At 44.7% G+C, this 27,620-nt stretch overlaps 2 protein-coding genes across 2 annotated transcripts; both read left to right on the top strand.

Moving 5' to 3' along the window:
• Positions 1-12,818: 12,818 nt before the first annotated feature.
• LOC311352728 (uncharacterized protein) lies at positions 12,819-23,674 on the top strand. The gene is made up of 16 exons (XM_084472528.1): positions 12,819-12,921; positions 16,846-17,506; positions 18,315-18,423; positions 18,855-18,913; positions 19,279-19,304; positions 19,401-19,438; positions 20,227-20,362; positions 20,704-20,863; positions 21,165-21,282; positions 21,455-21,471; positions 21,721-21,775; positions 22,027-22,069; positions 22,400-22,562; positions 22,728-22,761; positions 22,905-22,942; positions 23,179-23,674. The coding sequence occupies exons 1-16, from the start codon at positions 12,919-12,921 to the stop codon at positions 23,205-23,207; spliced, it is 1,689 nt and encodes a 562-aa protein (XP_084328654.1). The 5' UTR covers positions 12,819-12,918; the 3' UTR covers positions 23,208-23,674.
• A 563-nt stretch (positions 23,675-24,237) lies between these two features.
• Positions 24,238-27,483, top strand: pex11g (peroxisomal biogenesis factor 11 gamma). The gene is made up of 5 exons (XM_084473109.1): positions 24,238-24,424; positions 24,615-24,794; positions 25,301-25,479; positions 26,020-26,088; positions 26,779-27,483. Exons 1-5 carry the CDS (start codon positions 24,362-24,364, stop codon positions 26,990-26,992), a joined length of 705 nt encoding a protein of 234 aa, XP_084329235.1. The 5' UTR covers positions 24,238-24,361; the 3' UTR covers positions 26,993-27,483.
• The last annotated feature ends 137 nt before the right edge of the window (positions 27,484-27,620 follow it).

Consider the following 27,620-nt stretch of genomic DNA (forward strand, 5'->3'; position numbering starts at 1 on the left):
AAGGGACAGAAACCTAGAATATATTATATTCCATTTTTCACAACAGAGAAATGTCAGATTTCCTTTCTACTATGGATCAGAATTTAAATTGTTGTCTTTAAGTTAGTTATGTCACATGATTGTGTGTGTCTGTGTGTGTATGTGTGTGTGTGTGTGTGTGTGTGTGTGTGTGTGTGCTTGTGTTTGCACTTGTGTTCTTGTGTGTGTGTGGTAACTGCAGGCTGCGATATGTTGATGTGAGTTCAACGTGATAAAGACCATTGCCCTCCAGTAGCGATCCATTAGTTGGTTGTTGTGGACGCACAATAACAGTCATGGCAACACAACCTGACCCATCTCCTCCTCCTGGCTGGTGCTTTCCAGGCCCCGCCGCCCCACACTCAATGAGACACAAACACACCGCCAGCAGCCGCTGCGAAACACAGATGACTGTAAATGGTTGCGAGATGGGACACACTGTTCACACACACACACACACAAACACACACACAGGACGTCATAGCACTTAGTCTCATTGGGACCCCAGCACCCTGCTCTCCCCCCCCTAACACACCAACACACCCCTGTGGTCATGAGTCATGTGGCCCTCAAAGACCAGCCATGCAGGTCCCTGTCCCTGGGCTCCTTAAAAGACTATAGCGACACCTCTGCTGAGGTATGCCCATGCCCCCTCCCTGCTCCTCTCTTCCACCTCGCCCGCTCCCCTCCTCCACCTCACCCACTTCCCGCTCCTCTCCTCCTCTTCTCCCCCTCCCTGCTACCCTCCTCCACCTCCTCCACCTTGCCTCCTCCCTGCTACTCTCCTCCACCTTGCCCCCTCCCCGCTCCTCTCCTCCACCTGGCCCCCTCCCTGCTCCTCTCCTCCACCTCTCCCCCTCCTCTTCTCTACCTCCTCCCACCCTCTCACCCTCTTCCTGGGTCAGAATTTGTAGCTTGCATAAACATGAAAAGGCCACTTAAGTATAAATGCCAGCCCCTGTGGACTATAAATACTCGACGTTTTAGTGTTTTCTGATGTGATCTTTAAAAAGAGATGTTTTCTCCTCGTTTAAGCCCAGGTTTTCTGCAGACCTTGCGTCTAGCCAGGTTTCCCGATAAAAGATGTCTCATGAAATCGGATCCTACTGGATTTGGGAAAAGTTTTAGTGGATCATTTATAAGCAAATACACCCAAAAAAAAACACAGTTGGGAAAAGTCAGAAGAAGGAGAGTGGAGATGGAGGAGTAGAGAAGAGGCCAGACCAGCGAAACTCCAGCGATCCCGCCCCCCCTCCTGATCGTGCACTGCTCATTTACATTGCCGGGAGAAAACTTGTTATCTGGAGCCTACAGGACGTAAGTCTTTCCATTTCCAGGAACTGAGCCGGGAAGATTCTGCTGCTTGCGTTGTGTCTCAAGGTCAACGGTTCAGCGGTCGAAGTGAAGTCTGAGTGGCCTCTAGCCATACAGACTTGGCAGAAGTGGAATATAATATTCATAAGAATGTTTTCATCAGTGTGTGATCCCATGAAGATAAGAATCGTTCCTCTGGAATGAGCCCTTTACATCCACATATAGGGAGGGTGTCCCCTTCCATGTTTATACAGTAAACCAGAACAGACGGTTCTAGAGGGCTGTCTGTTAAATTCACAAGCATAATCGCTTTGTTACTGGTAAGCTGTGAACTATAAATAAGTCCAATTTCTACATTCCTAAAGTGCCATTATCTGACACCATCTTCCTGGAATGAGAAACTCGTCTTGCTTCGTCATCAAGTCACATTTACTTGCATTGCCCTTGAATCACATATCCAGTCTCACCATGCAAGTAGGCTGCACTACTCCCCAAAACCCAGAGGGATGAGGAGGAAACCTCTACAACCATCCCAGAAAGAGAGTTCCTGAAGCCCCATTCCAGCTGCTGCGCGTATAGCTATAAGTTTCCCAGAGTTTAGTCTGTTCCATTAATCACAATCACAGTTGAGGTGTTGTGATACATCACCGCTTTAGTCATCGCCCCCCTAGTGTGGACGATGGTGGCAGAGACACTGGTGTATTTACATTCCCTTGCTTACTTGTCAGATTTATATTCGCCACCCTGGGATTTGACATTCAATTCTTCCTAAAGTAGGGCGTTTGACAACAGCCCCTGAGAAATATAAATATGAACATAAATATCAACAGGACTGACCAGCTGATTTGTGAGGAAACAGCATGGCGGTCTCTCTGCTCTGTACGGATCAGGCTGTGTACACTGCTCTGTTTACATCTCCACAGACTTCAATAAACACGGCGACCCGGTTTGTTTCTTGGGCGTTCATTAAGGAGGACGTGGTATTTACATTGGAGACGGTTAGCAGAGGGGTTTACACTGAAGCGTATAGCTGTTCCTGCTCAACGGCACTCCTCACCCATTGACACCTGCTGCGGTCGGGAATTGAAACTGTAACCCGCTCCCACTTAATGCTCTCCCATCGGCTCGGAGCCTGAGCGGGAACTGAAGGGTCACCAAAAGTCCTAGATTGTACCTTTTCCGTGCTGACACTGACGGTAAAGTGGTCTAGTGGGCAGAGCTGGTTCTTGGAGGGTTATTGCGTCCATCCCTCAACCTTATCCTGCCCAGAGGAAATGTCCTTGAGCAGGGACCTAAACCCAGAGCTGCATCCAATAAGATAATGCTTGTGGTTTTGAGTTATGAGACATCGAAGTGTAACATGCTTTTAAGGGGGCTCTATCTTTGTAACTGCTATATAAATGCAGTATGTTTGCTTTTTAGCAGGTCAACTTTATTTTAGATTCAAATTTATTTAGCAAACAAAATAAGGCCTTCCCAGACTCTGTTGCATAGAACAGCCTATGGGCTGAGGTCTATTATATTTGAACTGGGAGGTTTTGCCAGTTAAAAGGAAAGAAGTGAAGGGATGCTCAGGATGCGGTACAAGCAAGGGTCAAAGTGTCACCTGTATTCTGTGCTCTCTCCCATTCCAGTGTTCTCAATGCGAGAGCTCAAGCAGGCTGCCGTTCACTCACAGCCAAAGGGGTCAGTCATGCAAAGCAATTTCAGAATCGTACTCGAATGCTTGGCCTCCAGTATTACGATACAATACAACTTAATTTGTCAGTTTGGGCTGAAATTCTTTTTGCATTCCTTACTAATACCGCTTGCAGCTTTCTGAAGAACTGCTCATCCAAACAACTTTGCAACCGACATTGCACCTTGGGTCCTCAGCAATGCACCGCCAATGCAGTGCCTGTTTCGGGCCTGTACGGTTCCCGTTCAGAATGGGCTGATATTTTCAGCTTTCTCCAGGAACTCCTCATCCAAACCACTTCACGTTGACACTGCCCTTCCTTGGCACCCACATAGTGTGTAGGCCATCACATGTATAGTTGTGGAGAAAGTAGAAGTACATACTGAGACTCCTCTAGTTGTAGTAAGATGATTGAATGCCATATTAGTCACTAATCTGATCTCATGTGTTTTTTCATGATTTTAAGTAAGTATTTAGTCATCCACTCTGATGCAACCGAATTAGGAAATGGTGTATTCAGTCATAATCCCATGTCATTTCACGGAAAGGAACATGTTAACGGAAGTCCCTGTGCAGTGTTAGTCAGACCTTAGGATGACTTTACAGGCCGACCAGCTGTCATATTACCAATGACAGCACATATTACTCAAAACAAGCACTTCCTGATTGCCTTATTTTTATTATAGAGATGTTGCTATAAGGAAGTCAAATCTTACTTCCTGATACAAAACAAAGATTTGCACTCAGGCGATAAAACTGTATTTTTAAAAATCATATCCTTCAAATCAATGAAAGAAAAAGGATGCTTGCCAGGGAACATATTTTGTGCTGTAGGAAGTACTGTATGTAAACATGTTTTGTGCCGTGTGTAAACCAGAAAAAACCCACATGGTCGTTGAGATAAAAGCCGGTCGGCTCCTGGTTTCCTTCAAGGCGGATGTGGGAAGCACTTGACCCTGTGGGTCCGGTGTGAATCTGGCACTCTGCCCTGAATTGACATGTTGGGGTCCTGCCAATCCAGAGGAATTCAGTGCCCAACTTTCCGAGCCACAATTACCTCCACTCCGGCCTCAAAGAATGTCTCTACTGTGGCACTCCATGGAAGTCAGTGACATACATAAGGGAAGGTTCCAGTTAAAGTCTGTATATTGTGGTAGAATTATGAGCAGTCCCAAAGGTCAAGCATCCATATAGTCAGAGGAAGCTTCCGGGGTAATCATTTTTACATCTTTATTGACAAGAATGGTGACCCTTCCCTGACACTTTCTTAGAAAAACAAATATTCTAGCTATTCTAAATAGTTTTGGTGTACTTTTCCCCAAAAGAAACATCCTTGTCTTAAGAAAGCTATGTTCAGTACAGTGTATTATTTAATATCCATCTCCTAAGGTCACTTCATTAAAAGAAGATTTGAATATAAGCCCTGTTTAATCAACATGGTTCCTTTCATTTTTTGTATTTTGTGTCTGGGGAAGCCTGTGATTACCCAAACGCATGTTTGGGTAACCGTTCCTCGCTGAGATATTTGTGTGGGGAGGGGTTGGGAGGAAGGGAGTGAGGGAGGGAGAGGGGTTCCCTAACTTGCCGGATTTGTTTAAACCAGATGATCCTTATGTCCAAAAGGTCAAGGGAGTAGGAATGGGAGCCAACTACGGTAGTGGTTTAAATCTTTGCTACTGGACAGAAGAGACTCGAAAGACTAAAACTCTTAAAACATATACAATAATTCAGAGGTTTCCTACAACATCACTAAAGGGAACATTTGAAGCATACATACTATTTAGTGTATGCGTTTGAAGTGTGTGAATACAGACATTATTTGACTGCACAACAAGCAGAATGTACATCTTAGAAATAAAAGCAGTTTCAGTTCATGCTTCTCTTTCACAATAAAAGCACAATACATCCCACTCACCACTCACCTGTCACCTGACAGATGAAGATCTGTGAGACCTTCATCCAAAACATGCAGTCTTTGCATGTATTCCTGTCTCCCGGCGGATGTTAATGTATCACGAGGGAAGCTTACTGTCGACCCTTGACCCCGGGTAGTTTCACATGCATCACAGTCCTTCAGTCACGCCTGGGACCGGGGAAGAACGCGGTAACATCTTCAACAGGTAAGATTCTCCCAGTACATCCCATAATAATAACAGTGTTTTGTTCTTCATATTTCAAAGACTAAGTAGTTGTTACGTTGAATCTTTATTTCAATCTCATGTTTGGAACCCGTTGCAGTGAGGAGGATTTATGTTTACCATGCAACTGTTCTTTCCAGAAGATATCAAACTGATTTAAGAAGAACAGCACCATGACTTACATGCTGGTTTTAAACAAATAAACAGAGACTCTCTTGCTGTGCCTCGCCCGGCATGCTGTCTGTCTTCCATTAGGGTTCCTGAACAAGCCGCTGTCGGGCAGTACCGCCCCTCACCACCAGCACCATGAACACCGACGCGGAGGTGGAGGCAGCTGGGAGCTGTCCCAGCCCGGGCCAAGCACCCATGAGGACTTGGCTGCAATCCAATAGGAGAAGTAGGGTGCCCCACCTGAGAGGCTGTGGCTTTACATGGATGGGTTCACACAGTATGGCTACCGTGATGGATTCTATGTTCATGCCGATTTGCAGCCATTATGGCGGTAGAATAGCCGACGTATTCCTTAATGGAACTTTAATGGACTAAAGGGGGTCCTCTTTTTAAATTATTTTTTTATTACATATTAACTTATATTTTAATGAAATATAATAAATATAATTGTTCTGATCTAATTGTATCTAATATAATGTAGTGCATGAACAAAATATATATATTTTTTTTAATTCTCAGAAATGTTTCTATTTTGATCCACTGCGTAAGATTATTTCCTGTATGTGCTGAAAGTTGTTGTCGTGAAAGGTTGTCTGAAAGAATTGTGCGTGGTTCTGGTTATAAACGTGAACGTTTGTCCTAGCTGCAGAGCTGACGCTGTACTCTCTTTTGTTTTGGTATTTTTTACTGTCAGTTTGGACATTCGCACATTCCCCTGACTGGAAAAACCTTTACGTGGTTTCCAACCTTTGGAGTAGTGTTGTGAAGCACACGGATATCTGTTTACACGTCCGAGAAGCATTCCATGTGTGTTCCAACGCACTTGTCTTGAGGACGGAGGAAGTCGAAAAAAATAATATATAAATACGTAAAACTTAAAACAAAAGAAAATAGGCCTACCACTTACTCAGGTGACTGAGGTTAACCATTAGCCATGAGAGGGGAGGGGACTACTTTAATTGGGTTTGAATTCCACCTCCAAAGCAATAAAAACAGTCCCAAACCTTTGGGCCCCCCACTTTCAAGGGTCAGCTGGGCCGGAAGGAATAGTGTGTTGCAGGTTCATAGACTATCACATAGTATATACCATGTATCTAACAAAAAAACAATAATAGGATGTTCTAGACGTTTGCCGTGGTTGCACACAATGGGTTATACAAGTTGAAAATGCTCATCTTTCTCGCAGATGCTTGTACACACACACACACACACACACACACACACACACACACACACACACACACACCGACTTGCCGACTTGCTGTCTTGTTTACAGGCTAGCTTCCAGTTAGTGTGATGAAACATTGATCAACGAAAAAGAAAGTCAGCGGATCTGCGTAGCGTCTGACAGATGCTAGCTCAGCTATCTACAGCCAAACACACACTCAACAGAAATATTCTCAAACACACACACATAAAGAAGTCACTCTGACACACACACACACACACACACACACACACCCCCCCCCCCCACACACACACACACACATTTTGGACACTCACACACAATTCAAAAGTCTCAACAAGTGGCAACAAATGCATGTATTCACACATGACGCATACACACCACTCACAGACTAACCGGTCGTCCCTGTCCCATCTGGTTCTCACGTTAGCTCCCCCCCCCTCCCCATCTTCCCACTTCCCAGGGGCCGCCGCCGCTAGCAAAGTGGTCGCCGACCCAATGGCCCGTTTCCACGGGGACGGGGTTCGCTACAAGGCCAAGCTGATCGGGACGGACGAGGTGGTGCAAGCGCAGGGTGACAAGATGTGTCTGGACTCCATGATGAAACTCAAGGTATTCACGTCTCTTTATTCCCATGGTCGCCGTTCTATTTCCTCGACTCAAGGTGGTAAAGAGAAGGAAAAACACAAGGAAATCAAAAACAAAAAAATATCTGAATATTGTTCGGAATAAAAATATGATTTTTCTCTTTTTTTCTCTTCAGTGTTCATCTGTACAACAAGCAACATTAACCTTATTTCTTTATAAGTTAACAAAGAAAGTGCACATAAGGAACACATGCACATAGCTTTTTTTGTGTCGTCTGAGGAAGGAAAGACGCAAGGGGTTTCCCTCCAGGGGGGCCAAGTGAAAACCTCCCTAGCAAAGCAAAACAAAACTCCCCTTTTAATGCAAGGTCTTACCCGAAGGGTAAGACCTTGCATTAAAAAGAGATTTGTTTGATCCTTAAGAAACAAGACAGCTCTTATCTTCCAACTAAACATTTGTTTGATGTTAAAGAGTGCGATGCAGAGTTATGTACTATGGCCATTAATCAAATGTTGCTGATGTTTGGTTAATGTTATTTTGTTTACACTTCAGCCCCGTCCGCATGACGCCCACTTTTTTCCATTGCGTTTACAAAAGCGTTCTGCATCCGTACGATAACGTTTTAGGAACTATCCTCACCCGCACGGAAACGCAACGAGTGAAAATGGTGGAGTACATATGCCAGGCCAGTAGGGGGCGGTGTAACCTTTCTGCTCAAATATTCTGAAAAAAAAGCAAACCACAAGTGTAAAACGTCTTTCTACCGCAGCTTTCTTTGTCGTTTTCAGAAAGCCATGGTTTCGCCTGTCCACTGGGCACTGTAAGGGCTACGTTTTCAGAACTCTTTGGGGCCTCCGTTTTGTCGTGTGGACGCAAGGCAAAAACACAAAATGTCTTTGTTTTTAAAAATCTCCAGCATCGTGTGAACGGGGCCTTAGTATCTCATAATGATCACTCCCATAATATTGTTGTCAGTGCTAGGGTTAGTAATGATTTTACAACTGAAACTTTTTTTGTGTGCAATTTGTGTGTGTGTGTGTGTGTGTGTGTGTGTGAGATTATGTATTTTCTCACGCGTGTTTGGTGTGTTCTATGTTTGTGTATGTGCTGTTTGTATGATGTGTTGTGTGTGTGTGTGTGTGTGTGTGTGTGTGTGTGTGTGTGTGTGTGTGTGTGTGTGTGTGTGTGTGTGTGTGTCTGGGCACGTGCATGTGTGTGTTCTTGCGTGCATGTGTGTGTGTGTGTCAGGGCCAGGAGGCGGCCTCGAGGAGCCATGGGAAGCACAAGCAGAGGGTCTGGCTGAGGGTCTGCAGCGAGGGGCTGAAGATAGTGGATGAAAAGACCGGGGTCAGTGCTAACGCTAACATTCTGCCGCTATTCTGACAATATCGTACATATATTAATTGAATCCGAAAATATTTCCAATGTATTCATGCTGAAAAAATATTTAAACCAGACATGTGTGGGTGTAATTGTTGCTTGCTTTCTCGTGTTACCAAACTCTACAAATAATCGTAGAAGTTACTATCACTACAAGTAATACCAGTAGTAGAAGTGCAGCAGCGTTGGGCTGCTGGCTGACCTCTGCGGGTGTAAATCCTCCAGTGCGTGATGTACGAGCATGACGCCAGACGGATCAGCTCCCTGAGGCGGGAGGAGAGCGACCCCAGAGCTCTGGCCTATGTCTTCCAGCACCTGGGCTCCTACACTCTGTTCTACATCAAGATGGCCAACATGGTAACACATACGCTCCAATCCATCACAAGGGGATACATGAAGTGAACTCAAAGTGTCCCCCAGACTCAGGTTGCTGGCCTAGCCTGCGTAAAAATCCTTTCTACAGGATGTGGATCCTTTTATCGGCGTAAAACCCTGATTGTAAATCACCTGGGATGAACGCATTATGCTCCATAACCTTTTTCCGTAGCAGATGATTCATTTTAACTGAGTAAAAATGTAAGGCATTGTGATAAGGCATTCACTCACGATTCGGTACATTATAGATCATACAGTTATAGCATATAATCAGTAGTCAATCGATAGATGTTGTTGGTTTCGTGTTTGCATCAATGCATCTCTAAACATTGACACACAGAACAAAAGTTGCTTTGAATGCAGTGTTATTTAGTTGTGTTTGTGTTGATTGTGTTGTGTTGTTGTGTTGTTGTTGTCTAACAGGCAGACCCGGTCCTGGATGACATCCAGGCGGTGTGCCAGGATCTGGACCAGGTCTCCCCAGAGGAACCCACACAGGGACCCACACAGGAACCCACACAGGAACCCACACAGGTTCAGCACATGCATAAGCACACACACACACACACACACATGAACACACACACACACACACACCAGCATTCTACAGAAACCAGCGCCATACTACACTGATATAAACACATGCATATGAGCAAACGCACACGTGCACGCACATCCACACACACACACACACACACACACACACACACACACACACACACACACACACACACACACACACACACACACACGCATAAACACACTCACATACACACACACACACACACACACACACACACACACAAATGTTAAAAATAAAATAAATGTTCTCTCTTTTCTTTTTTTGCAAGAACAAGCCTCTTTTGTTTCTGGATGAGAGTGATGCCATTACAGCAGAGGTGAGAGAGAGAGAGTGAGAGAGAAGAAGGAAAGCATTTGAGTAAAATACGTCATACAGTATTTATCTATTGGGTCACTTTGTCAAGCCTATTTTCTCATTCCAGGTTCCAGCTGATTTGGTTCAACCAACCTCCCCAACAGGACCAAGATCAAGAGAGGTATGAGAGAGAGAGAGAGAGAGAGAGAGAGAGAGAGAGAGAGAGAGAGAGAGAGAGAGAGAGAGAGAGAGAGAATGCAAGAGAGGGAGAGAGAGGGAGAGAGAGAGAGAGAGAGAGAGAGAGAGAGAGAGAGAGAGAGAGAGAGAGCATGAGAGAGAGGGAGAGAGAGAGAGAGTGTGTGTGTAGTGGGTCCATTCTGAGTGTGTGACTGCAGGGACGTGCACAGGGGGGGGGGGGGGTTGGATCGCAGACGAGATTTTGGCCGTGTCATCTTAAAAAATTTGTTTCCCAAATCATCATACAGTCTCACTGTCAAACTACATGACATTTACTCATCATTATATTACAATGGAAATATCCTAATTTCACTCCCCCTGATTTTCTTGTCCCTCTTGGAGTTGGTCAGCGGACATCATTAATAAGGGTTTTAATCAATAGTCCATTAAATTTAATTTCTGAAGGTTGAAATGTTGTGATTTTGTTCTGCTCTTGTCAAGGCGTTATCTAGCAATGAGTTGGAAGACATATTCACCATCCGATTGGACGAGCCAGCAGCAGCTAATCAGAATGCAGCCAGCCCTCAGCCAGGTAATCCATCTTACACACAAACAATACCACAATTCACCATGACGTCACAATACGTTCTTCCGGGTGGCAAAAGCCGAAGCGTTCTCCGATGGCACCACTAGTAAACAAACCCTTCCATGTCATTTGACCAGGGCAGTGCGATCGAGAAAACAGAGTAAATGGCTTGAATGAATGATTTTCTTCTTGCGGGGTGCTACAGGACGTCTCATTAATATATATAAATATAACTTATATTATATTATATTATATTAATATTGTTTACGTCATCATTTCAACTTCAGATCAACAACAATGTTTTTAACTATGTAACTATGTTCACAGTAGCCGGCTGGATCGCTTCAGGTCAGTGGTAGCCGCTCGCATTCTGCCACCCGGAAGTATCATTACGGCTATTGTTTACAAACATTCTGAAATGCTGTATACCATTATGTACACACTGTGGTTCATTTCAAACAATCCAAGACTTTCATTTTGAAACACATTTTAAGAAGGAAAAGTGGACAAGATGGTTTGGTGGTAAGGGTGCTCAACTTCGCTGATAATCATGAGTCATACTTCAGTCATACATACAATTAATCGAAGGAATTGGAGTGCAGCTACGCAATTAAGCACTATTGATATATTTCAGCTGTGGCTGACCAGGGCACCATGATAGCATGGGCATTAAAACAGGATAAAAGTGGGCTGGTCTATTAAAATACACATAAGTGGAATGGGCTGTGTTTATAGAATATCATAAATAACTCTGCATTCTCTCACAGTTTGTCTCTGTCACACTGGCCATGAACTCTGTTCCCAAGATGCATTTCTTTTCAGTGTTTTAGAAGGCAAAGCCTTAACTCTTCCAGCTAGGAATGCTATAACTTCCCTTGATACCTTCTAGGAAATATGTCCCACCTAATCCATGTGTTTTATTATGCATGTTTGATGCCAGTGCACCTTATGTACAGTGTATGTATCCACTATAGTAAGAACACTTTGATAAAAGCGTCCACATGGAGCCTTTTAGCAGACTAGGCTTTTATCCAAAGGGAAAGTGAAGCTGAGCATACAATCAAAATACAATCAAAAATGTAGTGACCATATTTAACAATACAACAATATTTTTTGTGGGGGAGGGGGGCGACACACAAAGAAACAAGTTTAAACTGAACAAAGCACACACTCATCCCAGAGAAGTTCTCAAGAAGTTCTCTCATCTGATTTTTTACACAGTTGAATTTCGTTACAATTTTATTTTTAGCTCTAAAACAATTACAATGACCTCATCGCTGACTACAGGGGCATGATCGCATAATGTCTCAATGACTTTAACCCAATGTTGTACATGACGTAAGCGAGGGCTTGATGCCAAATGAAGCTTCCTACGAACACCAAATTTCACTTTAAAAACAAGCAGCATGCTGACTCAGATGTGCTGACTCTGTCACCACACAGGACCACTGCAGAAAGCGCTTTCCACTGCTCAGATCCTGTCCAACTTCCCCGCCCCGCCAGCAGGGGGATCCCCCTACTCATCCCCCACCACCATGGGCCCCTGGGGCCTTGCCGGGCCCTTCCCAAGCCTATCCCCCCCGACCTCCCCTCAGTGGGGGGGAGGGGGTGCTCCGGCCCCTTGGCCCGAGCAGACGGGGGCCCCGGCCGCTTGGCCCCCGTCAGGCAGCATGCAGGGCCCCGTGTGGCCCCCCATGCAGGTCTATGGGCCCCCACAGCATCAGCAGCAGCAGCCGTCGCGGGACCCCTGGGGACAGAGCGGAGGGATGTCTCCCAGCACAGCCCCCGCTACCGCACAGCTATTCTCCGGGCCCCCCACACCTGGAAGCCCTGGGGCCCCCGCCCCTCAACAGCAACCACCATCTCTGCTGTGAAAAGGACCCCGCTAGCCACCTGGTGGCCATCTTGGTTGGGTAAGCTGGGTGGGGGCGGGGGGGGGGGGGGGGGGGAGTGGAAGGATCTAGACAGCTTCAGGTGGTTCTGTAGTGGAATACTAGTGGGGGAAGATGGAATGGTTCAGTCTCTCTCACAGGGGATCTTTCAGTGTGAGGATATTGTTGTAAAAAACAGCTTTGAAGAAAGATTTGATGTTAATATTTTCTCTTGGTTACATGATTTTATATAATTCAGCTTGTTGGTGTGTTTTTTAGGAGGATGTGTCCTGAACCAATACCATTTAATACTTTTGTAATTGTAATAAAAAGTGTTATCAAATCGTCTTTCTCTTCCTTTGTAACCACACACCATTGTTTCCTCATTTGCAGTTTTGCACAGAGGTGAAGAAGAAAGCTCACAGGTTATGATAGCAAAGACCACAGCACTCTTGGTATTACACACATACCCACGCACACACACACACTAACCAACACAGGGACATGCAGCACTGAACCGTCAACAAGCTAGGGGGAAATTCGCTCACTGGAGACAAACATGGTAAGAAAGATATTGTTTAGTGATGAAATTGTTTTGTGTTTGTTACTTCATCATTTAACTACCCTTTATTTTAATACCAGTTCTCCAAAAAAAAATAAGGTTTCTACTGCACTGATGCTATCTAAAGGGTTTTGTTAGGCTTGTAGAGTACAGAAAAGGCGCTTTTACATCTGCGTCCATGGTCTGAAACTCAACTGGAATCCAGCTGCGCAGCGGTCATTGTGTTACTTTCTAACCCTCACCCTCATTCCTGCTGTTTTTGACTGTATAGACTTTTATAGTTTAAGTATATGTCGATTTTAAAAACAGATTGATCAAAAAGTAATGGCACATGCTTGCCTTCCATTGTGGGATTTTTTGTGTGTTTGCAGCAGCAGGGAACTTTTGTGAATTGTGTAAGGAATGTGTAATAAGGAACCAACAACCCGCTGTTACCATGGGTCTGTGTGTTTCCCTTTAGTAACCTCTTTTCAAGTGTACATCTGATGACATTTTCAGCACAACACACTCTGTTAAATTATATTCCATCTATGATGAAAGTTTGAAAATAAGTTGTATATGTGACTGTTGCCTCCACTTGGGGACAGGCTGGTCACCTATTGACGAGAAGGGGTGGGGGGATTACATTAAAGTATGTTTGGGCGTCTATGTTGTAAAAAAAAAAGCAAATAGATTGCATTTTGCAGTTGATTCATTCAAATTGACAACACATTTGTGCAGTCAACATATCAAATTGTGCATGCCATTTGTGGAGTCAATGCATGATACAACAGGCCCATTGCGTGACCTTTCTGTAAATACAAACAGGCTACGGTCGCTTTACACTTCCAGTAAAGCGAAGAGGTTACGTTGTGGTGCACATGCAGAGCATGCAGCCGATTGGTCCAACTCTAACCGTGGGGGGATGTTGCCATGGGCAACCCTGCACAGAGATCTTTGCAAAGTGCTTAGGGGAGGGCGAGCGTGAGACAGAGCGACGCAGACAGACTGGCACAGACAGAGAGAGAGAGTGTGTGTGTGTGTGTGTGTGTGTGTGTGTGTGTGTGTGTGTGTGTGTGTGTGTGTGTGTGTGTGTGTGTGTGTGTGTGTGTGTGTGTGTGTGTGTGGTTGGTCCCACTTCCTCCATCATTGTTTGACTTGTACTGTCTTTATCTTGGCCTGCCACGGGCCCTTGTGAGCTTCCCCATCTGAACACTATCTTGGCTGTATTTGAGGAGTTCAGCTATACACTATCTTCTGTATAGTGACTTAGCACTAGACTATTTTATCAAAGGGACTGACAGTGACTAGGGTATGTTGCTCAGGGATACCAGTGCCTACAGATAGACTGAGGTCACAGGGGATCGAACCCTCAACTGTTTGGCTGAGTGATAGCGTTAGCTATCACTTTCTCGCCACCTGAGCTATTTTATCGCCAACTTCCTCGTTGTTTAGAGTGGGTCAGCGTCTGATTCGTACCAGTAGTTCCCACCACTGTGTGTCACAGACACATGCATGGACGCACGCGCACACACACACACACACACACACACACACACACACACACACACACACACACACACACACACACAACCACACAAATCTATATGGTAATGTTAACCCCTTAAGCGTTTCCATAATAAATTCTGACCTCCATCTGAGCTCATGTCACCTCCTACTTAAATCCACAACTTTTGGGTAATTTTTCATATTAAGGAGAGAAAACACATGGATCATTAATTTGCAGAGAAACCATGGGAACTGTACACCCAAATCTTCCTGAAGCCTCACTTTCTTATCCTCTCATTTTGTTCTCCCATTGCCTCAGAGAAAGGTATGGAACCAAATAAGTATACAAAGAAAGAAAGAGGATAGAAACAGGAATGAAAGTATGAAGCTTCAGAAAGATAGATAGAAAGAAAGAAAGAAAGAAAGAAAGAAAGAATGATAAAAATAGGAATTAACCAAGGTTTGTCCCCTTTTTATGATGCACGTTTAATGTGTATTTCCGTTCCGAGATGAAATACATTTGAGGCGTGCAGGCAAATTGTTATCGGTCGATATGTTTGTCTAATTCTAGACGCCTCCTGGTGACTTCAGGTCATTGAAGTTACTCTGTTAGTGTTACAGGAAACCCCGGCTGCAATATACAATCACACGTTGCACCATCGCTGCAACAGGAGCCGCGACCTCTCTGTGTGTGACTTTCTGTATGTGTTTTCCTGTACGTGTGGGTGTATCTGTGTGTTTCTGAGTGGGTGTATTACAAAGAGGATAGATAGATAGATAACTTTTATTGCCATGTCAACACAGTTGATTGGAATTTGTCTTAGTGCCACATAGGTTAAAATAAGGCAATACACGCACAGTACATACAGTACATACAGACAATGACAATCACAGACACAGATCATTCAAACCAATAAAAAGATAAAAAGATGTTTGTGTGCTTGTGCAGTCTATAAAGTGCAGAGTGCAGCACAGGTTTACTGAGCGCCTGAGCATTGAGGAGCCTGATAGTGGCAGGGTACTTGCTGTTGCAAAACCTGGATGTTTTACCCCTGAGACGTTGCACTCTCTTTCCAGAAGGCAGTAGTTTGAAGAGCGACCTGGCAGGGTGGGAGGGATCATCTAACACTTTCTGAGTTTTATCGCTAGTCTGCATGGTGTAGATCGAGGCTACAGATGGGATGGCATGTCCTGTGAATTTTGATGCTGTGTGCACCACCTTCTCCAACTGCTTCCTCTCTGAAGAGGTGGAGTTGCCATACCACACAGTGATGGCGAAAGCTAGAACACTTTTTTGGCTCTGTAAAATTGGAGCATTGCATCCCTGGCTACCCCAAACTTCCTGAGCTGATGCAGAAAGTGAAGCCTCTGGTGGGCTTTGCTTATAATGAGGTTGGTGTTGACCTCCCACTTCAGGGACTGACAAATGGTGGAGCCAAGAAATTTAAAGCTGGACACTCTCCAACGCCTGATCACCAATGATCAGTGGGGACTGAACTAACCTGTTCTTCCTAAAATCTATGATAAATTATTTTGTTTTGTTAACATTTAAAAATAGGTTGTTCCTCTTACACCATACCTCTAAGGCTGTGACTTAGAGCTATCTGTAGCTCTGTAGTCTGACTCACAACTGTTACTAATCAGTCCTGCTACTGTTGTGTCATCCGCATATTTGAATATTTAACATTATCAGAATGGGACACACAGTCATTGGTGTAGAAAGAGTAGAGCAGAGGAGAGAGGGCAACCTGTTCTCCAATTCAACTATTCTCAACACTGTGGGGCCCCAGTGTTGAGAATAGTTGAATTGGAGAACAGGTTGCCCATTTTAACCACCTGCCTTCGGTCAGTTAAAAAGTTTAAGATCCAGTGACAGAGCGATTGATTGATTGATTGATTCCCATCAGCTGAAGTTTACCAAATAATGTAATGGGTAAAATAGTGTTAAAAGCAGAACTATAGTCTATGAATAAAACTCTTGCATATGTAGCTGGGGCCCCCAGGTGCTGCAGGATGCCGTGAAGGCATAGAGACACAGCATCCTCTACAGACTTGTTAGCACGGTAGGTAAATTGATGGCTGTCCATCTCAACACTGGCTAACTGTTCACAGACCAGCCGCTCAAAAACCTTCATTGCAATGGAGGTCAGAGCAACAGGCCTGTAGTCATTCAGACAGCTGACATTAGATTTTTTAGGTACAGGGATGATTATAGCATTTAAAACATGCAGGGACTTTGCACTCACAAAGAGACCAGTTAAAAATATATGTGAATACAGAGGCCAGTTGATGGGCACAGCTCTTAAGAGTAAAAGCAGACACACCGTCTGGCCCTGATGCCTTCCTCACATTCTGTCATGTGGCTTCCTCGCATCGCACTCTGTCATAACTCTGTTCACATGCCCTCACAGCCCTGTCCCCTTCCGTTGTCCGCAGGCAGAGAGCGGCGATGTCAGAGCTCTGCTGAGCAAGTTCAACCGCCAGGCTGACTCTGTGGACGCCTCCACACACCGGGACAGCGGGCCCTTTCCACCCCCCAGCCCGGGCCCCAGAAGCTGGGCCCCGCCAGGCACTCCCCCCACCATGTCAGCGAACGGGAATCTCAGACACAAAATCCTGCCCATGGTCCCTCCCCAGCCCATGGGGGCCGCCGCCTTCCACCACCAACGAGAGCCGGCCCAGACACCCATGTCAGAGCCCCGGGGACACCACCCCAGCACCCCCAGACCGCAGCTGCCACCACTGGGGACGGGGTTCTCAAGACCCCCAGCCCGGCCCACCTTCTCCCCCAAGGCAGGCAAGGCCTCTTCCCCAGTGTTGGACGCAGGCCGGGTCAGGATGACAGAGGAGTTACTGCAGAACCTACTGCTGAACCGCGGTGCACCACCCACCCCTACCCAGGCTCCAGTGCCCCCCCAGCCATCAGCCAGCCGGGGGTCCATCCCAGAGGTGATCCCCCTGAGGAGACCCCTTCCACCGGAGGGCCGGCGGCCCGTGAAGCCCAGACGGCCCAAGCAGGTTAACCTGGAGCCCTACCTGAAGAGCCGGCGCCCCTCCCTGCCCCCGGCGCCACAAGGGGGCCTCAAGAAGAATACCGGTAAGCTGTGTCCGCTGCTAGATGGGTTCATCGTGTGATCCAACAGGATGTTATTTGTGATGTGATTAAATTACGTGGGTGCTTCAAAGCTTTTGGCTTGAGTTACAGCTAGAGCACACTTTGGTGAGCTGCACTGTTGCTGTGTCCTTGAGACTTAACTAATAGGCACAAAATAATGTGATCGACTCATGATTGATTCATACAGCTGCTCTTTTTTGTCTTGGTTATCAAGAACTTTGAATGGAACAGTTGGATTGTATTCTTTTCTTGTTTTTCAGCCTCACTTTCGCACTTTTACTGACTTTCGCCTTGAGTAAAAGATCCTGCTAGATTACTATGTATAAATGGGATAGTGGAAGTACTATGGTGTTAGAAATAGGGTTGGTGGTATTGTTATGATTATTAGGGAAGTGAGCTGGCCTGATCAATATTCATGTCATGAGCCATAAAGATATAGATCTATCTATATAGGCTATATCTATATAATATATATATATATATCTTTATATATTTATTTATAGATACACACATATATGTACACATATATATAAACATGTAAACACATATATGTATCATCCTTTTCTTTTGTATAGCAAGTTTATTTTTAAACATTAAAATGTGAATTTTAATTGTTTTATTGTAATGACGGAGAAGACCATCTGGAAAAAGCCAGATTGTTACAACAGTGTAACGACACTACAATACCTATTTAAGGATTCTGGATTACATGTGATGATGTAACAAGCATGGGTTTGAAGATGATTCAAGACGTTAATGGTAACTCTGGATTGCCGTGTATTACCTATAGGTTCTCCGACGTTGGGAGGAAGAAATTCGCCTTTCTCTGGAACACCCCTGCCCCCTGCTTTGCCTCGTCTCCCCCACAAACCCCTCCTCCAGGAACCTGCAGTATCCAAGTTTGTCTAATTTGGAGATGTTCCGATACCATTTTGCCTTCCCAATACCAATTCCCATTCCGACTTTCCATCTCAGACCATTAACGAACGCAGCATAACACTGCACGAGTTAGTGATGTTCTTTGCCTGTGTAGTAAATGAGCTGGTCACATGGTATTGGATCGGTGCATTGCGTACTTGCCGATACCTGATACTGGACTGCATGAACTGCATTTTAGGCAGTATCTGAGGAAATTCCGATACTGGTATCGGTATCAGAACAACTCTAGTGTAATTGTATTGAAACAGTTATGGCCCCTGAGTTAGCCCTTGACCCAGGTAGCCTGATATGGCTCACAACTAAGTTAGAGCCAAGCTTAATCTAAGCAGACTATTTGATTCCACATTGTTGTGAGTCTGTGTGATTTTTGTGTCCTTCTCTTGCCCTAAAGAATCAACAGACAAGAGATCCAAGACGCATACGATGACGTTGACACATTGGGAAGAGACGGTAAGACTTATCTCCTTCTCTTTCAGGGATTCTGTTGAACAATGGTGAAGAAATACTTAATTCTAAATAATAACCCCATAACTTCAGTTACTCGTATTTGATCACACTTTTTTTTACCTAATTATTGTGAGAGCCATTTTACCCTTTTACACTCTTTGACAATCAATACATAGTCAAGGCTATATGTAAACATGCTACGTGTGTTTACATGCTTCAAGTTTACAGGCTACATGTTCCTATGCTACATATTTACAGGCTACTCTTTAACAGGCTATGTGTTTACCTGCTACACGTTTAGCCACATGTTTTCAAACTTCATGCTACAGCTACATGTTCACACGTCCTGTGGTGTTGTTCTTTCACAGGTTCGTGGGACGAGGGCATTAACAGGGTGAGGACGCACACTGAATGTATTATCAGATTGCCAGTCATCATAGCTATAAACATTTATACCCTCTGACTTCCTTTTTTTGTTCCTTTTGCTCAGGAAAGTGATGACAGCGAGGTGTATGAAAGTATTAACGAGTAAGTGTGAACTTTTTTGGCCCCCAGTTGACCCGGAAGGATTAAATTCTGACACGAATGTAATTTATTTAGCGTATGTCCCGATGACCAACTGACACAGACAGTTTGAAATGCACTAGAGAACTCTAGACTTTATTCAGGGATGGGATATTGAGTCCAACACACTGGTTCTCAGCTAGCCTGGGAACTAGACCAATCTGCAAGCTCATGTTATATTCTAGGCTAGATGTCAGGCCAGGCCTCAGAGAATCTGCTGACCTGATGTCTCGCTCTGGTCAGCATTGCTCTGTTCACTGAGCAGCCCTGTCAGGGATAGCCTTCAGGATGAGGCCCTCAAATCATGGTCCTCTCAAGGTCAATGGGTAGAGCACGGCATTCACACCGCCAGGGTTAAGGGTTTGATTCCCACTCAAGCTCAGGAATGTGTCACAGAAGTGTGAGAGATGTTGTTGTAGTTAACGCAATATATCCCACAATACTTGTGGGATATATTGTGTTAGTAACAACGTCAGGGCCGTAGCTCTGTGAATCTGAGCAGAAAATGTTGGTTTTCTCAAAAGGTTACAGTAATAAATCAATATGTTTCTAAACATTTTATTGTATACTATTTAGTCATTTAAAGAGTAGGGGCTTGGGGTCCCCTTGCTCAGGGATGCCTACAGGAAGACTTCTGCCTTTGGGCTGGGATTCAAACCCCTCACCGCTTGACTCTGACGCCGTGGTCCTGATGTTTCTGCTGCTGAAGATAGTTTCCTCCTGTGTCTGACGTCGGTCCTCACTGTCCACAGGAACGACCTTGAGGTGCCCCGGGCCCCCCCCCCAGAATCAAAGCCCCCCCAGAAGCAAAAGAAGCAGCTGGAGATGGACAAGAAGGAGCTGAAGGAACAGCAGAAGAGAGAGAACGAGATGAGGAAGAAGTTTCAGGTAGGCGGTCCGAGTCCTGTGTGTCGGCCTAGACCACACACCTCTACGTGAGGATTTAGATCGGTGGTCTTCGCCCGGAGTTATTCCATTGAAATAACTTTTGTGTACTGCAAGTGCAATATAACGGGACGCTTAGTAAGAGAATATTAGTTCTTAGTAAGCTGAATATTTAATTGGTAAGGGGGCAGAGTCTAGAAGAACTCAGAATAGGTGAGTCTTGAGCTCACGGAAGCTGGTGAGCGACTCTCTGTGGTCCTGACATCGGCAGGGAGCTCGTTCCACCACTGCGGTGCCAAAACAGAGAAGATATTAACCCTGGGATCTCCCCCCCCCCCCCCCAGCTGAAGGGACCGCTGGAGGTTCTTCACATAGCCAGGGTCCGGCGCGACTGGCAGGGCGGGAAACTGGACCTGGCGGTGCACCAAGGAGACAGCGTGGAGATCCTCCGGGCCAAAGACAACCCCGGCGGAAAGTGGCTTGTCCGCGCAGAGACGGGCAAATGTGAGTAATAAAAACAGGCTTGGAGGAGGTTGGACTCATCAGCGCGGTAGACTGGTGTGGACGTGCTGTATGAGATATTGTGTCAAGGACAGAGACTCCTAAATGCAAACAAGCACTTGTGGGTGCATGTGTGTGTGTGTGTGTGTGTGTGCATGCGTGCGTGTGCATGCGTGCGTGTGTGTGTATGTGTGTGTGTGTGTGTGTGTGTGTGTGTGTGTGTGTGTGTGTGTGTGTGAGGCTTGCTAGCATTGCAGTGTGCACTCATTGTGTGATATTGAAGCCTCCTGTCCTGGCCCGGCAGGGGGCTACGTGAGCATCGACTGCATGGACGTGGACTACGAGACGGTGAGGCGTCAGGTGCTGAAGGGGCTGCAGGCCGCCGCCCTGCCCCCCCCACCGCCGGACCCCCCTCAGGCCAGGTCTCTCTCTCTCTCTCTCTCTCTCTCTCTCTCTCTCTCTCTCTCTCTCTCTCTCTCTCTCTCTCTTTCTCACACACACTATCTGTCTCACACATCAAATATAAGGAAGAAATACAAACATTAGTTTCTGATGTTATTGTTGACCTATATTTACATGTTTTCTCTCCAACAGTGTGGATGATGACGATGGTGAGTCACACAGTGGATAACAACAGTCTTAAACACAGATGTTTTTATTGATTCAAATGCCACTGTTCATTTTGAAATATGTTGTAACATTGATCTCTCCCTCGCACTCTCTCTCTCTCTCTCTCCCTCGCCCTCGCCCTCTCTCTCTGTGTCTCTGTGTGTTTGTGTCTCTCTCTCTCTCTCTCTCTCTCTCTCTCTCTCTCTCTCTCTCTCTCTCTCTCTCTCTCTCTCTATCCCTCTCTCTTACAGACGATTATGATGATGTTGAGATACCAGACGATTTTCCACCCCCTCCTGAGTACAGGTATCACACAGCAATACACAATGACCCAATCAATAAGTAATATAACCCAGTTGTAATCAGCTGCCTGTTGTCCTCAGTCGTGGCTCTTTGCATTCATCACACTCTGTATTGTCACGTATCTATACAACCGAGTCCTATTCACATAATCATCAACATCTCCATTATATCTTCTAACAATGCTATAGAGTTGTATCTTTTATTATTTAATTATATTGTATGATCAAGTATGTTTGCTTGGTTGTTGTTTCTAGCTTTGATCCAATTGTGGCACAGGAGCTGAAGAAGAAGTTTAATGTAAATATATTCACTTCACACCTATTTAAAACAATGCTATTCCCTAATCTGTCTTACTTAATATAACATACCAAGTGATGTTACTTTTCAGTTTAGAATGGAAATAACTCATTATTATTTTTATTCCATATTCTTATTATCGTGTTATAACCGGTGTGTTTTTATTAAGATGTATACAGTTTTCAACATCTTCTATCATACTATTGAGTATCCCTTAAAAAATTACCCATAATTCCCTCGAGCAAGGCATAGACCATCTCCCTACCTATGCCGCCCCCCCTTTCTGAAGCAGTGGCAGTGACACACTAACCTCTGCCACTCCTCTCCCAGTTTGAAGGACCAGTACAGCTGCTGCACACCATGATGGTGGACCCCAACGGGCAGATCAAGAGGCCCAAGGAGAAGGAGCTGGCCATAGCCCAGGGAGAGATCCTGGACGTCCTGCAGTTCACCAACCACAAGATGGCGCTGTGCCGAAACCACATAGGCAAATGTACGTTAAAAATCCTGATCTTCTGTCTGACCTGCCCACGGCCTGCCTGCGGTATACTCATAGCTCATCGTTGGGCAGCGCGTGTGTGTACAAACGTGATTTTCATATTCAATTCAAATAATCATGAATGCAGTTGTGTTAAGGTTATTTTCTACCTCTTCACAGTTGGTTATGTGCCTCGGTCTCTTCTTCTCCAAATGTAAGTGTTTGATTCATTCATTTCCTTCATTCATCTCAGATCATCCTGAGTAGATAGCTCTGGCAGGGAACAGTGTTATCCTGGTTCTGGTTGTTTGATTCACATTTCTGCCAGTCTAACCCTCTGCCTGCTGTTCCTGACAGGGAAGGGGATGTTTATGATGACATCGACCACTTTAATGGTGAGTTTTAGATATTTATCATGAATATTATTTATATTATAAGCGACCAGTGACATTCTTGACATGCATGTAACTGGTAAATGTCCTCTATGCTGAATATAGTCCTACAAAAAAGGACTACAGTCATTTCCGCATTAAATAATATTGTGTTATTCAATAATATTATCATGCTGTAACTAATATAAATATTGATAGTAGCTGTCTATTTCACTGAATTGTTGTTTTTCTGTTCCTAGATGTTTATGATAATGATACTCTTCCCTGAAGCCTGAAGTTCACATCCAGCAGAACCATGCTCCTGTCTATATGGGGCCCTTGCTTTGGGGGTCCTTGGTTTTGGGGGCCCTCACGGTTTTGGGGCCTCATGGCTGAACTCATACTAAACTGAGAGTCGTTCTTTGATTGGACCACACACAGAAACACAGAGCAAGCAACCCAAGCAGATAAGACACACACGCACGCACACACGCGCACACACACACACACACACACACACACACACACACACACACACACACACACACACACACACACACACACACACACACACACACACACACATAACCACACGTACCCACTTCCGGCAGCACCGCATGCCAACAAACTGAGAATATCGACTGTACAATTTTTGTAATCTTTCTTTAAAAAAAATACACTATTTGTTAAATTCTTTGTTCTTTGCTTGGTATCATGAAGATGTATATGTTTTTCATTATTCTTAATAAAACATTCTTGTAATAAGTTTTGCTGTCTTTACTTCAATTGAGAACTAATTCTTACCTGATCAGCTTTTAAACTAACAGTTTTCCCTTCAAGGTAATTGCACATATTATAACTCATTCCAAATGTCTCGTTAAAGGGTAAAAAACGGTATTTATGAAAATATCACGTAGACCTTCAACTGAATCGTAATTCTCACTCACTTGGGGTTTTAATAGGAGGGGCAATTGCACCTCCTATGGACCGACCGCCAACCTATGAAGACTGCTGAGCTCCTGGTACCCATGCGGTGATCCAAATGTATATGATATGGAAAGAAAGTAGTCACCTTACCAGACAGGTTTCATTTAATTAATTTTTATTCATGAACGACGATAAAATGGTTAAAATAGTAAGACAGTTTCAGCTTTTCCTAAGAACTTTTGAATCAACCCCAACAGTTGCTTTGACGTTCTTTTACGCTTTTTGGGGACTTTTTACGCACGTTTGGTGAGTTCGATTTATCATTGTGCGACTTTTACTGTCTGGGCGGGTCCAAATCGACTTCCTATTGCAGGATCGGTGGCGGACGAGACGAGGATAACGGAGAGACTGTTGTGTTGACCCAATGCATACATGGATACCTTCGAGGCAGGAAAGCTGTCCTTGTCTCTCTGAGTCCAGTCATTTGGTGAACTGAGTCTAGTCCAGCTCTCAGAAATGCAAGAGTCTCTGGAGTCACTGGTCACTATACTTGAATCATACAGAGGGAGAGATAAAGTTGTGAGTATTTACCTTTCACCTCATACAGCACTGTTTGGACTGTTGGACTGTTGGAAGTATGTTAACTGTATCCAGAGATATGCACTTACTAAACGGTAGGACTACACAAATATATGGCATATGGTGTGTCTATGAAACTCCATAAAAAGTAAAGCAGATGAAGCGATACATTTTTGTTGTGCTGGTGCAGATCAGGACCATCTGCTATGGGTCCCAGCTGGTCGGCGGGGTCTTGTCCCAGAAGACCTCGGACCTCGGCAACCGTCTGTTGCTGTTCTCCGCTCAACTCAGTCACTGCAGGACCGTGTTGAGGCTCTTCGATGATCTGTCCATGCTGGCTTACTCCCGCAGCTATGGCCTCGGACCCGAGGTGAGTTTCAGAAAGCCCTGCCTTCAGTCATGCAGTGAATCAATTTCTTCTGTCACTTGTTCTCTGGTACCATGTTCCGTTATCTTGTCCTCTTCATGGGTTGTTCTTAAGGTGAAAGCAGGTCAGTAGTGCAGTGTAGAGCTCCATTCTCTGCATTAGGGCCAACTTGAGCAAGATACCTTAACCCTTACCTTACATGCTCATCAATCATTGACCTATATCTTCAGAAGCTTTGGACGAAAGCGTCTGCTGAATAAAAAAGTAAACAGTGAATAGCACTTCTCTTTTAATAAACTGTGTTTGTCGAGTTGTGGTATAAACAGAGAACTGTGTGAAGTCGATAACTGCTTTGGAAAAATGGGCCACCAAATCTGTATGAAAATATTTTTATAATTTCTATAATAATATAGTATATATCTACCTCGTTTCAAACGACCAAGCGAGTCAAATCAAACAGGAGAGCCATCCTAATGTAACCTCTGACGGGCTTCGTTGCACCCTGCCAGGGGTCGGACGGCGGCCTGCGCTGGATCTCGGTGCTGAACAACATGGCGGACCAGCTGTTCTACCCCTGTGAGCACGTGGCCTGGGCCGCCGACGCCAAGCTCATCACGGCCCAGTCGGAGCGCTGGTGGCTGCTCAGCACCGGGCTGTGGGGGGCCTCCCTGATACTGGGGACACTACGGTGAGATGGGGTCAGGGCAGCTTGGGTGAAATCTGTTTGAACCACGAATCACCTCTGATCACTTAATCAGAGGCGCTGTGTGTGTGTGTGTGTGTGTGTGTGTGTGTGTGTGTGTGTGTGTGTGTGTGTGTGTGTGTGTGTGTGTGTGTGTGTGTGTGTGTGTGTGTGTGTGTGTGTGTGTGTGTGTGTGTGTGTGTGCACTTCTCTCATCTTCATCAGATTGAATTTGTACATTTACATTCATGGAATTTAGCAGACGCTTTTATCCAAAGCGACTTATATTATATTAGTACATTTGTCAGAAGAAGTAGAAACAATAATATATCGCTGTTGGTACAGTAAGGGTATAGTAAGTGAATGTACCATTTCTATGTGTAGTATAGAAGTGTGTGTGTGTGTGTGTGTGTGTGTGTGTATTAGGACCTTAACTCAACAAGCTGCAATTGATGGTTTACATTGAGTGTTTACTTGCATCGCTAATATTATTTATTTAGTTATTTCGCCGTCCCTCCCAGTGAAACATCTTATTTTCTCTCCCAGGTCGATCCGACTTATTGTGCTGCTGAAGAGGAGGCTGAGGAAGTGTGAGAGAACTGGAGAGGGTAGCAGGTACATCACAAGCCAGGCTTTGCCAAGTTCAGATGTTCTCTGTTCATGCATCAACTCCCAGTTTGGTGGGTGCTGCCCACCAAACTGGGAGTGTCCGCAGTTTACCCGTGGGCGTCCTTGAGCTACACACCCTTACCCCTACCTTCTCCTTAATGACCTCTGAAGCCGCTTTGGATAAAGGCTTCATGACTAAAACAGTAGGGGGTCGATTTGGTTAGAGCAGCACAAAAAACAGCACAATGCCTGTGGCAAAGATTGTTTTTGTTATTATGAGGGCTGCAGAACAGGATAGTAAATAGACTTTGGTGTGTCTACATTTAGTATTCATCCAACATTTGTTAGGTTGTCTCTCTTCTACCGAACACAAACAACTCTAAACATAAACCAAACAGGTTTGTTTTAACACAGTTTAGCATAGTCACATGTGATGTGTTGAATGTAATTGAGCAGACCCCTTTTTCTCCAGAGCGAAAAAGAAGGATGCATGTGGTCAATGGTAAGGGAGGGGTCAGGTATCCTGCTTAGGGTAGGGGTCAAGGGTAGGAGTCAAGGGGAGGAGTCAGGTATCCTGGTCAGAGATGCCTACAGGTAGACTCTGGACATTTGGGTTTGAACCCAGAACCTTTGGTCTCGAAGTCGACCATCCTAAGCCCTTGGCTATCTCCTACTAAAACAGTTTTGTGTTCACAGTGAAACCTCCAGTCGATCACATCTCCGGAGGCAGATGAGAGGGGAGATGCTCACTATTCTCAGCAGCATGGCTGATCTCAGCAACGCCATTCATTGGATGCCTCCTGGGTTTCTGTGGGCAGGGAAATTTCCTGATTGGTTGGTGGGGTTGATGGGCACCATCGCGTCTCTGATTGGCTTGATTCAGATGAACGCCAGCAACAGTGACGAATAAGAGAGTTCTCCTTGTTTTGTACAAGCGATGGTTTGTCTTATTCAGATCATTGATTAAGTATTTAGTTTGATGATTTGCAACTTATTTTTATATTGTTAGGGGTAAGAGAGAGACTCTAAGAGACTCTACTCTTTTTTTATTATGATGAATTGTTCATAATATGAGTCGATTAATCATCTGCCGTCTGAATTGACCAATGCGTGACTAGAATATTGACATTTCAATAATGTGAAATTTGACGTATTTTTATGTAATTCAGGGTTGTAAATAGTGAATCTGTTTTCTTGAACATATCCTTTAGGAATCTTATTTAAGTGTAATTTCAGTCCATAAACTTAAATGTGGTTTTGCTGATATTCCTATAGATTATTTTTTGATGATTTTGTTAAGATGCATTTAACAGACACTACAGTAAGTTGATGTGATTCAGAAATAACTTGTAACATACGGCCATATAAAATAAAACCTGGAATGATGGAGGTCATATTCAATTGATGCTAACTCCTAATTAAAGTAAAAATGAACTAAACTGACTTAGATCACTTTTTCGACACTCGATTGAGCTTGACGCGGATGGGTCCTGTTGCGCATGCGCAGTGTCGATGTGGTCGTAGCGGTGAGCTGTGCG

The sequence above is a fragment of the Micromesistius poutassou genome (genome assembly GCF_964030765.1).
Source record: "Micromesistius poutassou genome assembly, chromosome: 9".
In the NCBI taxonomy this organism is placed as follows: Eukaryota; Metazoa; Chordata; class Actinopteri; order Gadiformes; family Gadidae; genus Micromesistius; species Micromesistius poutassou.